The sequence below is a fragment of the Primulina tabacum genome, chromosome 5, assembly GCF_025594145.1.
Source record: "Primulina tabacum isolate GXHZ01 chromosome 5, ASM2559414v2, whole genome shotgun sequence".
Lineage (NCBI taxonomy): Eukaryota > Viridiplantae > Streptophyta > Magnoliopsida > Lamiales > Gesneriaceae > Primulina > Primulina tabacum.
The window spans coordinates 41,504,785-41,519,134 of NC_134554.1; the positions used below are offsets into that span (position 1 = coordinate 41,504,785).

Sequence of the window (14,350 nt, forward strand, 5' to 3'; positions counted from 1 at the left end):
ATCCCTGTTGGCCTCCTTGATTCCTATAACTGAAATTCGGGTGATCTTTCCATCCTGGATTGAAGCTATTAGAATATGGATCGTATCGGCGTTGAGGTTGTCCAGGAAATCCGTCGATTGCATTAACTTGTTGTGTGGGTTCCTCTTGTAGTGACGAACACATATCTGTAGGATGTCCCACCATAGCGCATACACCACAAACTTTTACCTGTTGCACCTGTCCTGCAACCAACTTTTCTAGAAGAGATGTCAAAGAATCCAAATTTTGATCGATAGGAGTAACACTTACCTCATTGACTTGTCGTGGAGGGTTGTCTTGCCTAGTACCAAACTGTTGTGCATTGGCAGCCATGTTGGAGATTAGAGCTCGTGCCTCCTGAGGCGTTCCAATGCACCTCCACTTGCAGCATCAATCATGTTCCTATCAAAAAGCGAGAGTCCCTCATAAAAATATTGAATTAGTAGCTGTTCTGGAATCTGGTGTTGTGGACAACTGACACACAACTGCTTGAATCTCACCCAATACTCGTACAAAGTTTCCTCGTGCAGCTGTCTAATCCCACAAATGTCTTTTCTAATATTTGCTGCTCGTGAAGCTGGAAAGAACTTCTCCAAAAATTGTTGTTTCATATTGTTCCAAGTTGTTATGGATCCAGAAGGCAAGTAATAGAGCCAATCTTTAGCCTTGTCGGCTAAAGAGAAGGGAAAATCTCGCAGTGAAATTTGTTCCTCTGTGATCCCTTGCGGTTTCATGGCTGTGCAAACAATATGAAATTCTTTCAGATGTTTATGGGGAACTTCACCTGCAAGACCACGAAAAGTAGGCAATAAATGAATCAAGCCAGATTTTAATTCAAAAGTAGCATCAGTAGTAAGGAATTGAATGCATAATGGTTGTTGAATAACATTAGGATTAGCTAACTCCCTGAGTGTTCTTTGAGCTTGTCCTGCCATTTCTTCTTGGTCACTTTCACTTCTTTCAATCTCAAGATCAATGTCCGATTCTTTTTCTGTATCGTCGGAGTCCAATGATGCGTCCAAATCAGGAGATGATGATGATGGTTGCTTTTGTATCGTCGGAGTCCAATGATGCGTCCAAATCAGGAGATGATGATGATGGTTGCTTTTCACGCCTTAATCTTGCTTCTTTTCTCGATCTCTTAGCTCTCTTCTCGATTTTCGGATTGTATTCGAGTTCACCTGTACGAGAAGAATGAGGCATAAAAAATAAAAAAAATCAAAAGAAATTAACCTTGCACCGTTCCCCGGCAACGGCGCCAAAATTTGGTCTGCTGTCGTTGACCACCAAATTAATTCCTACCTTTTTAAATAAAAACAAGTGTAATGGTGAGTAGGATCGAATACACAGGGAACAGTAGATTTATTTCTTTTGATAATAAAAGGGGGGATTTGTTTTGATAATTACTAAATAAAATAACCAAAGCTAAAATTACCAAGCAAGAAAAATACTGAATCTAGAATTGAAAATTAATCGACGAGAATAAATTGAAGAATTTAATATGAGAACAATACTGATTCAAGGGGATTCTACTATTTAATTATCTCATTGTTCATCGGTTAACCAATCATTTATTCATGTTATTCCAAGCAATTAACCTTAGAATAATAGGGATAGCCGCTAAAATTCTTGTGTTTTCCTAAATTAATTGACTGAACTTAGCATCCAGTCAAGACTTACCAATAATCAACTGGGCACGATAGCGTTCCATATTAATTAAAGATAGCATTTTAGTTTCGTGAAAACAGTTAATCCTAAAATCTAACAACCGAGATAGCTGCAATTGATAGATCGAGTTTCATCGATTTATTTAGATTACACATGTTATGATAGCACATCACATCTAACCTATTGCTACTCACCTACCAATCTTTCATGATAATTACGGATAACTGAATTCATGGTTAGCATTAGAAAATCATACATCAAATTAAATTGTTAGATTAATTGACGTATAACATTCATATAATTAAATCATAAATCAACGAATACTTGGGGAAACAAGAATAATAAATTAAAGTGCAAAACCTCACAGTGATAAAATTAAAATAGTAGACTATCCCTTGAATCAGACTAAGAAAATCAGCCTAACATATTTTGGCATACAATCTCCATGAAAATTAAATAAAATAGAAAAGAAAGAGTGCAAACGAATTAAGAGATGAAGAAAACTCCAGCGCCTTCTTGCTGCGTACGTGTGATGAGGGTGGAATGGTTGGATAAATCTTTTTCAAGGCTGCGCCCCTTTTTTTCATGAGAATGATGGAGAGAAATTGATGCCGCCTCCTCTTTTCTTGTTACTTGAATAGAGTATGATTTGGGTCCAAAAAAATAAAGCTAAAAATCCCACTAATCTCTTAATTAATCCTAAATCTTAAAATATAAAATAATAGATAATATTTTATCTAGATTTTCCCTCATTGCAATTTTTGGCAGTTGAAATATCATCAAAAGGCGTGGCCACGCCTTATTCCAGGACTTCTTCTGGTTTGGTCATTCACTTTCAAACTATCTTGGAAACTTCAAATATGATAAACATCACCTTTTTAACTCAAATTTGCTCCAAGACCGCGAAAGTTCCTCCTAAAATAAAATTACACAAAAATGTATCAATTAAACATATCGGAGGTTGGAATAATGGGAAATATAAAAATAAAAATACTAACTATTATGAGCCTATCAATCTTCCTTCTGCCTTGTTATTTATAGAAGTTGTAATGACCCGACACCGCTCACCCACGATCATTACTCATAGGACTTCTCCAGCCCAGGCACTGGAGCTTTTACCTTCCCAGGAGAAGTCCTATGAGTAATGATCGCGGGTGAACGATGCCGGGTCATTACAGAAGTCGTTTGCGGATTTGAGTTCCGGACTTCAAAATCTTGCCATAGCTTTTCTTTATTGCCTTCTAGCTGAGGTTGGCCTTATCTTTTTGAGTGGTTGGTTAAGTGGTCCCTCTACTTTTCTTGAGTTGCTTTTTTCTAGATTATTAATCTAGAAACAGCTTGTTCTTCCATTTTTATCTCCTGGAATAACCAGTTGATATGGGTTTGGATCATATCGGCTGAGATTTCATTTCCTCCTTCTTTTAACAGTTTGTAGAGATCTTTGAAAATCTTCAGTTGCTTTCTTATCACCTTGATGCGTCTTTTAGAAACCTTCAAATATGTAGAATACAATTTATTTGGTTCTCGACTTTGTTCTTGTGTATTTTACTTGTTCCCATTTATTCTTTATTTATAGGTGTAATTGAGGTCCAAGTCTTTTGATAGTGGGAAAATCACATGCCCACTTGCTTTTGTCGTGGAATCTTTACCTTTTGATTATCCCAAGAAAAACGTGATTATAGTCACATGTCCCTTTACTTTTGTCGGAGAATCTTAAACTTTTGGTGTCCCCGATTTGAATTGTGGTCCTTCACCACTTGATCATGTCTCTGCAAGATGCTTCCTATCTGCTCTTAGTCTGAAGCCCTTGCCAAACTATGGCTCTTTTTTATTTGGGCATTTTGGACAGATTTTTTTTACCATATTCCAACATGAGCCATATTACAAAATTTTCGGCGAGTTTCTTTAATTCCTGACAGCTTGCTATTCCACAGAAGATTTATTTTCTTTTCGAATAGATCTTCTGCAAAACTTGTTGTTTTTCCAGTCATGTTATTTAACAATAATGATCCATTTACAGTATTATGATAAAACTTGGATGGAAACTTGAATTTGTCCATCTCTGTTAGACAGACCCATAGACCCCATGGTCTTTTGTTGGAGATGTCATTTCAGTTATTGAAGCAACAAGGGGTGTTTCTTCTGACGGAGGATCCTTGATAAATTTCTGGACATTTGTATCTGGCCTCCTTAGCTTGATGAAATGAAAGGATTTGTGAGAGCCCTTTTCCTGCTTGTTCTAGTGTTGTACTGAAAAAATATAGCTCCAGGATGTCTCCTCTGGACAAATAGTCATTATTTGTCCATGTTTCATGAACAGCTTCCTGTATCCATTTGGGTAATCCTTAGATTTCTGGGAAGCTGAGTGATGTAGTATAAACCGAGGCCAGAGCCCCGAATTCATACCATGCCTTTACCTGCTTTGAATATGAATTTTATTTTCATCCATATCCTAGGATATTTCCCTGAAACATTAACCCTGATTGTGGCTAGGTTAATACATATTCTTTTCTTTTTTTAATTTCTCCCAATTTTGTTGATATACGTGTAATGGAGAAATTACAGTTTCTTTAGTATCAACCTTAGATTTACCCTTGTCTATATTAGGTATAAGGTTGATCTTTCCATATTCAATCCCCGAGGTAAAGGTTGACTTGAAAACTCGAGATAAGGATCTGGAGTTTCAATTTTTGTTTTAACCGACTCATCTAGAGATGATCCCTACTTAATACTTGTGCTAGGGCTATTTGGATCCCCTGCTCCAGGTATAAAGTCATGTACTCGAAAACTCTCCATTTGGGAAATCAGTGGCTTCTCAATGTCTTGGAGGATAGGCCATTACATTACAAACCATAACTAAGTGTAAGCCTATAAACATCATGTAATTCGACCAAAGACAATTCTCTTATCGGCTTGTTGTAGCCTACCCGCAACTTCTGCATTTCGGGCAAGCTTATTGAACTCGTTTTAAAGCATTTCAAGGTGTTCCCTTAAATGCCTCTGCATTTTTATGATGACATCGATATCACCGCTGTCCATCTCTTGTTAAAAAATCTGCAAAAAATATTTTCATGAAATTTAGTAATCATAATAGCAAAAATATAATTTTGACATAGAGATTGTCATCTTAATAATCTAGCTTTCACAGATTTAGATTTTATTCTGTTTCTCAAGAAAGCTATTACTTGTGTGTTATCAACTTTTAACGTAAATTTTTTTGCAAGTAAAAATAATGACCAATTTTCAAACGCCCTTTTTACTGCATAAAATTCTTTCACGTTGATATGCCATCTTATGGCTTCTGCTTTTGAGAAAAATCTACTGCAATATCTATATGATTGTTCTCCTTCTGGTGTGAGCTTGATTAAAATTGCTGCCCACCAATGATCACTGAGATCAGTATATAATACTCGATCATCTTCATCTTGAGGAATAACAATTTTTGGAAGATTTTTACAAATCTCCTTTAATTGGATAAGTCCTCTCTGTGTGTTCTTTTGTCCATAAAAATCTTGCATCTTTCTTCAATAATGGACTAAACATTTTCGTGTGTTTTGCTAGATTCTTAATGAAAATCCCAGCAAAATTAACAACTGAAAAACTTTGAAGTTGTTACTTTTCTTTTAGTTCGTTTGGAAAATTTTGCACCTTTTCCGTTATGTGTTCTTGCAAAATTATTTCAAACTCATCGATTTCTATTCCGAGGAATTCAATCTTTCTTGTGGCAATGACTGCTTTCTTTTAAGATAAAAGCAATCCGTCTTTCTTAAAAATTTAGAGAAAATCTCTAAATACTTGATATGTTCTTCTATATTTTTATATATGATTAGAACATCGTCAATATAGACAAACATAAATTTGAAATAATCTTTAAATAGATTATCCATTTTTCTTTAGAATATCTGGGTTGAATTGGCCAATCTCATTGGTAATACTTCCCAAATAAAGTGTCCTTGTGGTGTGGAGAAAGCAGTGAATTTCTTACTTTCTTCCTGCATCCGAATCTGATAGAATCCAGATTTACAATCAAATTTAGAGAATATTTTAGCATTGCGTATGCAACTGATTAAATGTTCTCTACTAGGTATGAAATACACATCAAATTCCAAGATCTTATTAATTTCTTGATAATTAATAACTAACCTTGGTTTGTTCTTTTTGATCTCACCATGATTTCTTACCAGAAAGCCTGGGCTACTATATGGTGATATTCCTGCTTTGATTAGTACAAGGTCCAGATGTTCCTTGATAATAATCTGTATATCTTTTTGATCGATTATGTTCATCGGGATAGGTTTACATTAGACAAATTCATATTCTTTGCCTTCTTTTATTTTAAGGCAAGTTAGAACTATATGCTTGTCATTCATGCAGCAACTCAACAAAGAACAGGTGTTTCGGCCAAAGAACTTACTAAGCCATTAAATGAACAAAAGAGATTAAAATGACTGAAGTTGTTCACCAAGCACTCTGATAGTCTCCCCTAATGGGTAATCTCTTGATATATTGAGCAGCGTAGAAATTATACAACAACATTGATCAAGTAAACATTCGCAACCAGTGAATTGACCAATCAAATTGAGAAGGTAACTGTTCAGAAAAGTAACACCAACCATTGCAAGGTCACATGATATAAAAAGCCCCTTGAGAGTTCAACTAGTATCCAAATTAAAGTCAATTGTACCCTCTGACTCTATTCTAAAGAAACTCCTCCAAATATATAAAACAACTCTTTTACAAGTGAAGAATATCATAGTTAAGACCACATAACACACTGAAAATTGCAATCAACAGAGCTAAGTTATAAATGACCATTAAGACTTCATTAATCTTAAAATTATATTCAGAAAAATATGATAAAATGTTCTTTGTATCGACAAACATATCATGGTATAATAGGACTCAGCATAAACAAAAAATTTCGATAAAAATGTAACATATTTATATGCCTCCCAAACAGCAAAATAATGGAGTAGAGTAATTCCTAATATTTATATCACCAAGTCATGGGTGTAAGATGTGCTAGCAATACTCAATTAAAAGTACTAGGAATTACAGCTCTATGCCCAAGCAAATTGACGAGCACCTCAATGCTGGCCAAATGGTTGCATTTATGCCATTGATGAGCCGCAACAGCGATCTTGTAATGTTGATCAACTATAAACTACAAAATAAGGTGTCATTTATTTTAAAAATATGCATTCAACAGTAAATACACAAGACAAAATTACTGGAAAGGATAATATAATAACGAAAAAACAGCTTGAAATATAAGTTTTGAAGAATCACTATAAATACTCTGTCCGATCTGAAGATGTTAATCTTGTCAACAAGTTCGAAACTTTTAGAGTGCTCCTCACTGCAAGAATAAAGCAATCAATAATAGAACACTCAAACTTTTAGAAGAAACAAGGAAAAAAATATAGACAACTAACAGAAGGTATTGAACCTATCCAAGAAGCCATCCACAATAGTTTGAATTGTACATGCAATTGTATCTTTAGAAAAGAACGAAAGTGGACAGTCAGAGGAGCTGGAAAAAAGTTATAACAAGCATTTATGGTCTCCAAGATAATGGGTGGGATGCGGGATTGGCCAGGAACGCAACATTTAGAAGCCCGTGAAAATTTATCTCTCGTTCTTACCCGGCTTTTCATCTCTTGGTGGGGGCGGTGTTAAAAGAGGGTAATGTCATTCGTTTTTGGGAAGATGTTTGGAGGGGGGAGAGTCGTTCCAAGAGCGTTTTCCATCTATTTTTCGGATTTGTACCTCTATTAATAAACCAATCAGTAGTTTTTTTGAAGTGCAGTCTAGTGGACTCAATCCTATCTTTCATTGGGACGTCCGGTTTAGAAGAGATTTAAATGAGGTCGAAATGTGTGAGTTCACTAACCTTTTAGGGGTTCTAGACTCGGTTAGATTAGAGAGGGGTGTGGGGGATTTAAGAGTTTGCTTGGGAGACCCTTCAGGTCTGTTCTCTGTTAGATCTTTTTATAATTCCTTCTTTCCTTTATCCTCTTTCCCTTATTTTCCGTACTATGAAAATATCTGGAAAGTACAGATCCCTCATAAGGGTCAGGTTTTCGCGTGGATTGTGGCTATGGGGAAACTACCCACTTGTGATTCGATGTAAAGAAGGTGGCCTCTCTGTCTGTTATGTCCGCAATGGTGCACTTCATGTCAGAAGCACGAAGAAAATCATGATCACTTGTTGGTACATTGTTCTTTTTCAAAAGGTATTTGGACAAAAGTGTTGCTGGAGTTGGGTTTTGATTGGGTATTTCCGAGGAGGGCTGTAGATTTGATCGTCATGGAGCCGGGAGGAATTTCAAGCAGAAAATTTAGGACCTTCTGGTATGTGGTGATACACTGTACGCTTTGGTTGATCTGGTTGGAGAGAAATAACAGAATATTTAAAGAAGTGTCGGAGACAGTGGACGAAGTCTTGGAGAAGATTAAGTTCATGGTTGCGAGTTGGACCATTATTATTAAAGACTTTAATCATTTGTCTATTTCAGATTTGATTAGAGATTGGAAATATGTATGGGCATGAAGATAGTAGGGTAGTACTTTCTAAGTTGTGCTAATTTTCGTTGTGCGGATTACTCATCCGCTATTATTGTAAAACTTTATCTATTAATAAAATTTAGTTTCGTATAAAAAAAAGAACATAACAAATCAGTAAGCGTATATAGCTTGCACAATGTTTTGCATTATCATGTTTTCATTTTAAATAGAATTTGATGTATTAGAATCAGAAAATTAGCCGTCCGATATTTTGTATCGATAAATTTTCTTTTTAGATAGGCTTTGATGTCTGACAATCAAAATATTAATTGCATGAGTGGTTCCTCCTATTAATTGTATAGTTTACTATTATAGAATAGGTTATGTATATTGTGTATAGGTTTCCCTAGTATATATGAAGATCATTCATTTATCAATTTGTATTGGTATAGAAAGTAGAAACCGCAATTGTTCTTTCTTTTCGGCTGAATTAGAGCCATGTCTTTCTTAATCTTTCATCTAGTTCTTACATCATGTCTGGAAAAGCAAATGTGAACACTCTTGATGGCAAAAATCAATTCATAGCAACTGTTCATGAAATTTTGTTTCCAACAAATTTGATCGAGTTAGATAATGCTAATTATCGTATTTCGTCTCAACTTATTGCAGGCAGAAGAAATTGGGATGCATCAGAATGACGAAGGTTGCATCGCATAGAACGGCCAAAGCTATGAGGAATGGGAGGCTAAAGATGCTAAGGCCAAGTCTTTGCTCATGAATTCCATGATAGAAGGCTGATGGCCTATTTGTGTAGTGTGGTGGCTAAAGAAGTTCGGAATAGAATCAAGAACTATCTGGATGTGTCAAATTCTTCTCGAGTCTGAAAGCCAATGAAGCAAACATTCCAACCACACCAAAGAGATCGCCCTCTTGTGGAGTAACGTAGTGAGTTGGACTCAAAATTCTTGCAACTTGATTACTGTAGGCTAAATGATATGAAATGTCCGTAGGATATTGAGAAACTATGGAAATGTATCGCTAAGTATCGGATATATATATATTTTTTGGTCTTGATCACAATCTACATCGAGTTAGTGACCATGGCTTTGGCTTCCTCTCCCTGCCAAATCTAGAGGAAGCTTATTCGCAGCCCAATCGAGAAGCACAAAGGTGTTAATATTAGATTAAATGATCATTCTAAAGCCTCTGCAATGGCTATCAATAAAAATAATACAGGGCCAAAACTCGTCATTGCACAAACTGCAATAGCCCTAAATACTCAATAGATATTTTCTGGTAGAAAGATGGCTATCCATATCAATACAAACCGAAACGAGCTGAAAAGGAAACAAGAAATAAACTAATATTTCTCTTAATGATTTATGTCTCAGGTTTCTTGTTATCTCCTCAAGAAGGTAATTCCGGTCTCCTGGTTATTTATTCAGGGAGACTAATCTTATAGCTAGCAGACCCACCATACTTAACACTTTATTGTCCCCAACTGTTCATAGGGCTCGGCTCCTATGTCCATCTCAAGAGGTTGTATATCACATTTACTCTTAGACTATCCATTTCATCCATCTTGCTTGCACCTTGTTTTTCTAATAGTCTTATTAGAGAGATTGCTAAACACCTTAAAGGTTCAGAGGCATTTCCACTCACTCTGCTTGAAGACAATCCTACAAAGATTGAGATTGATACTAACAAGGAGAGAAAAGGCACCTATTACTTGGATGGGCTGAGAAAGTTACAATCTGAATTTGATCAGGTTTTCCAAGTAACAAAGAAGACATTTCTTTCTATTCGCACTAGTTTTCTTAAAAAAGAAACGATATTATATTATCAAAAGATATTAATTACAAAAAGCAGACCAAAGGTCCATGCATAGTAAGGTAAGACTCGTACTACGAGTCAACGTAATACTATACTTCAATTCTTATACAAGTATGAGATCGAGAACGATTTAACCTCCACATTCTTAGAGATCCAACTTGAAACCCTAAACTTAATCTTGTCCCAACATTCTTCCAAAGAATTCTAAATCTTCAAAAATCATCTTGTTCTTTTCTAGTTCAAGGTGTGAATTATCCACTTATGCTGAGAAACATCACATATAGTTCAAACTAGGTTTCAAAAAAACTCCAATTTTTGGCGGTCAAGCATAAAAAATTAACTTTTTAATTGAATGTAAATTATATCATTGATTTACAAAATGCTTAAATAAATTAGAATTAAAAATGCTTTTTGAGACTGAAACTTGATACATACGTGTAACAGACAAATGTTTTATTCAGATTAGTTCATTTTTACCACAATTTAGTATAAAAGAAAAATATTTCAAAGAAACACAATTACAACATTAACTTCATGCAAAAAGTATCAAATAGAATGCAGCTGATTTTCAACATGAGATGTTAAAAGTTAAAACTAATGTTGAGGCAGCAAGTGAAAGTACCATTTGCTTCTTAGTGAGTTCATCCCTTTCATGTTCAGAGATATTAACGATAAGTAAATAGAAGTTTCCAGCACTCTTGATCCCCTTTCCCACCTAGCTTTCTTACTGCAATGCATTGCCATACAGACAGAAAAGATATGCACAAAGTGACTCTTAACTAAAGCTGCACAAGGCTGGCAAGCAACCTGGGAAAAAGAACAATAATAAAAACCAGCATATATAGTTCAAGATATTCAATAGCAAAAATGTCATCTTATGATCCTGACATGGGTATTATCAATTCGCAAAGATCAATCCACATCGAGTGAACACGACATACAACTACCCTATACTAAAATCGTTGACTCGAGGTACTATCATTTTTAACATTAATTAGATCAAACACCTCACCACATTAAGAAAACATAGAAGACATCTAAACCAAAATAACTTGGACAAAGATTTAATACAAATCTAAAAATAATATTAATGGTCAAAGAGTTAAATGAAGCTACAACATTCTTAAAGGAAATGAATGCAAGGCTAGCTACCTTAGCAACCCATTTTAAGCTGTTAGCATCTTCCTGCAAGATCAAAGCCGGAAGCAGCCACGGACAACAATATTTTATGAAGTTCATAGGTTCCAAATTCGACGCAAAAATGTCTCTTGCCTGCAAATCTAATCAGATTAACTGTCTAGTTTTCTATTTACATGCTAAACACCTCGAATGCAAAATATGACATTACCTCAACAAGTGCAACTAAGCTTACACCACAAGCAACCCAATTAAAAAGAATTGGCCCCGTAAGCTCCTCCAAGAACTTAAATAATTTGTAAAGTTGGTATCATGTAATTAAATTAATCAACCAGAAATGTATTTATCACCTTTGTCATGTTTGTATAGAATGCTTCCTTAGATTAACTGTCAAGCACAGCACTGACTAGTTCTCTGAATAAAGATGGATATTTGGAAAATTACGCCGAGGTCAAATGCAACATAAAGATGTGGCTACTTTACTTTTCCACTCTTACCTTTGGGAGGGATCGATAGCAGCAACAACAGATATCATAAAAACCGCCTGTATGTAAAATTCAAAAATCAAAAGGCTAAAAGTAATTTATCGACAATTTATTGAATAAATTTTGAAAATTTTGAAGCGGCCTCAATCATCATTTTAGGCTGGTTCGTGGGAATAGTTTGAAAATTTTGAGTTTGCAATACAAGATGCATGAGAGTTATGACAATTCGTGGGAATAGTCTTCGCGAGAACTAAATAATTTTGGTACTTCTAACTCTATATTCTCGCTGTGCAGTACAAGATGCATAAGAGTTATGACAATTGTTTCCATAATCGGACGAGGTTGAGGACCAGCAGACAAAACTTTATGTGCTCGAACTATTTTCTCCCCAAAGGAAGTAACCAATTTCCTTCCAAAATTTGAACTGCAGTGACATTTTCCAGAACGATGTTATTTTAGAAGCAAAAGGAAGTGTAATCATATCAGAAACCACATTGTATATGAGCAAATCCTAAATGAATTGATACACTAATTAAATCACACAAGCCTACTTTAGACTTGTACAAAATGGAGAAAAGCCTAAAACATTAGCCCACAGATAAAATATAGTGTGGAATGTCCAATCTTAATGTGCAACGGCATCAAGAAACTTATCAGTAGAGCAAGTATTAAAAAGTGTGGTTAGACAAACAAGATTATAAATGGACCTGACCCATGTCAATGGCCGTTTAGAATAACACTTAAGCAGCAACAAATTTGATAAATTATCATAGCTACTGGAAAGATGTCTATCTCAAGCCAATTATCAAACATCTTGGAAGAGTTCAGAGTGACCATCCCATGTCTGGAAAAGGACGCCAATCCGACGAGCTAGGCAAAGCCTAACCCGATAATCAGGATCTCGGAGCAGCATAAATAGCTTGTCGATCGCTAACTGTATAAGAATGAATATAAGAATGACAACAAAAGTGAGGGACTAAAGATTAATTACTGAGAAAAATAAAATCAAGACAAATAAACCAGCTTCACATTTTCTCAACTAAAAATCATGATGGGGATAAAGATTAATCACCTGAGCAAGTTGTGGTCTGAGTAATACAAAATTGCATATGCAGTTAACAAGCTTCGCACGATAATACCAGTCGAAGAGACTATTATCAAAGACTTTAGTCACCACTCACCAAATATCCGAGAGAAGTCAAGCACTGAAAGTCAATAGGCTAATTTAGAAAAAGAAAACAATTTTTCTGACAAGGAATACCATGAGAAAGCTTTAAATATGACTATTTCTCAAGTAATTCCGCACACTAAATTTCTTCACATGGTTTGTCCTCGTTGATCTGAAACCTAATTTCTCGTGACCTAACTTCTAGTTAACTATGCTTCAATTGTATCTTTTTTACTTCAACTTTTATTTTAACACTGTATAATTTGTACAAATTAAACATTAACTTACAATTGCATTCCTCAAGACTGTTCTGACAAAAGCTAAAAATGACATGTATAAAGTCAGCAAAATCAAGTAAGAAACAAAAAATATTGACACTGACAACTCAAACTCACATCCCACTTGCCATCAATAATTTACCACTAAAATATCCAAGCATGCTTAGAGACATCACAACTATCACACCTCTTCGAACTCCCTTTTCGTAAAGGAAGATGCAACAGTATTCTGAGTTCCAACTCCATTTGACTTCAACAGGCTTGCCACCAAACAACAGATGCCATCCAGTATATAGGAACACGGGAATTTAAGATTGTCATATGAATTTACTACATCAGTCATAGACGTAACCTGCAAAGGGGAAATCAAATAGAGACCGGGTAGTTTTAGAATAATCAAATGGTGTCACCAAATTGCTTGCATTGAAATGACAGAGACGACAAAAAGAGCACAATACCAAATCCAATATATGTCTGCAGGAAGACCAGTGAGGATGCCGGCTGAGAATGCATAGAAAGTTTTCTAAAACCTACTCAAATACGAAACAAAAATAAATTACTTGTGTGCATGATAGCTATAAAGCAAATGCCAAGAAAAACATGGAACGTAAAGGTATGAGACTAAGATACCTGTGGGTTGTTCTCTTTTTCCCTAAGATTGAACATGATTTCCCACGTCGACAATGATAAAATTGGGAAAAAACTTGAAATGATTGACAGGAAATTCAATTTCTGATTCACTAGAGAATTGTCTGACTACCGTCAATACCAATCCTATCTACATCAACAGACCCACCATTCATATCCATCTCCACATCCAAAATCAATTTTTTTCTACTATTTAGCGGCAAAGAATCATGAATGGAGTGGGCGTCTGATAAGTCGGGGAAGTCTGGCTTTGCTTGAGAATTCCTTCTGCACTCTGAACATCCTTCGTACAGTTTTGCAAGGGCTTTCAGAAGCCTCTCAGAAGATTGAACAATTCCAAAATAAAATCCAGAACTTGCAATATTTTTCTCTTGGCAATCGCTAAGAAAAGGCGAGCTAGTGAAACTTTTAAAAGAAGTCGCAGTCGAGTCAATGTTATTAATTAAGGAGTTCCACTCCAAACATCCAGACAAACCATCATTGTAATATTTCTCCACAATTGAAATGACATGATTTAGATATCCTAACAACGATCCACCCAGTTTAGAAAAGAAATGAGGAATTTCTTTGATCCTGAGGGTGAAAGAAAAAATGTGAAACACTGTGA

General features: G+C 35.4%; 2 protein-coding genes across 2 annotated transcripts in view; both read right to left on the reverse strand.

The window, feature by feature from the left end:
- Positions 1–2,728: 2,728 nt before the first annotated feature.
- The window catches only part of LOC142547730 (serine/threonine-protein kinase ATM-like), a 75,489-nt gene continuing 63,867 nt past the window's right edge, over positions 2,729–14,350 (reverse strand). Inside the window, exons 16-24 of the mRNA XM_075656147.1 lie at positions 12,722–12,800; positions 12,456–12,583; positions 11,917–12,073; positions 11,662–11,708; positions 11,515–11,578; positions 11,376–11,450; positions 11,180–11,299; positions 10,650–10,834; positions 2,729–7,046 (exon numbers count right to left, since the gene is read on the reverse strand). Of these exons, the coding sequence (XP_075512262.1) occupies positions 11,548–11,578; positions 11,662–11,708; positions 11,917–12,073; positions 12,456–12,583; positions 12,722–12,800 (442 nt within the window). The 3' untranslated portion in view covers positions 2,729–7,046; positions 10,650–10,834; positions 11,180–11,299; positions 11,376–11,450; positions 11,515–11,547. The remainder of the gene's footprint in view (positions 7,047–10,649; positions 10,835–11,179; positions 11,300–11,375; positions 11,451–11,514; positions 11,579–11,661; positions 11,709–11,916; positions 12,074–12,455; positions 12,584–12,721; positions 12,801–14,350) is intronic.
- On the reverse strand, positions 12,722–13,892 carry LOC142547737 (uncharacterized). The gene is made up of 4 exons (XM_075656168.1): positions 13,726–13,892; positions 13,554–13,625; positions 13,283–13,447; positions 12,722–12,854 (listed from the first exon to the last, which is right to left on the reverse strand). The coding sequence occupies exons 1-4, from the start codon at positions 13,759–13,761 to the stop codon at positions 12,816–12,818; spliced, it is 312 nt and encodes a 103-aa protein (XP_075512283.1). The 5' UTR covers positions 13,762–13,892; the 3' UTR covers positions 12,722–12,815.

What these genes read in the sequence shown, in the direction of transcription:
- LOC142547737 (XM_075656168.1), bottom strand. Translation starts at nt 13,761, where the DNA reads ATGTTCAATCTTAGGGAAAAAGAGAACAACCCACAG. An exon ending in AAAAAGAGAACAACCCACAG is followed by an intron (nt 13,626 to 13,725) that starts GTATCTTAGTCT and finishes GTATTTGAGTAG; the next exon opens with GTTTTAGAAAACTTTCTATG. An exon ending in GCAGACATATATTGGATTTG is followed by an intron (nt 13,448 to 13,553) that starts GTATTGTGCTCT and finishes TCCCCTTTGCAG; the next exon opens with GTTACGTCTATGACTGATGT.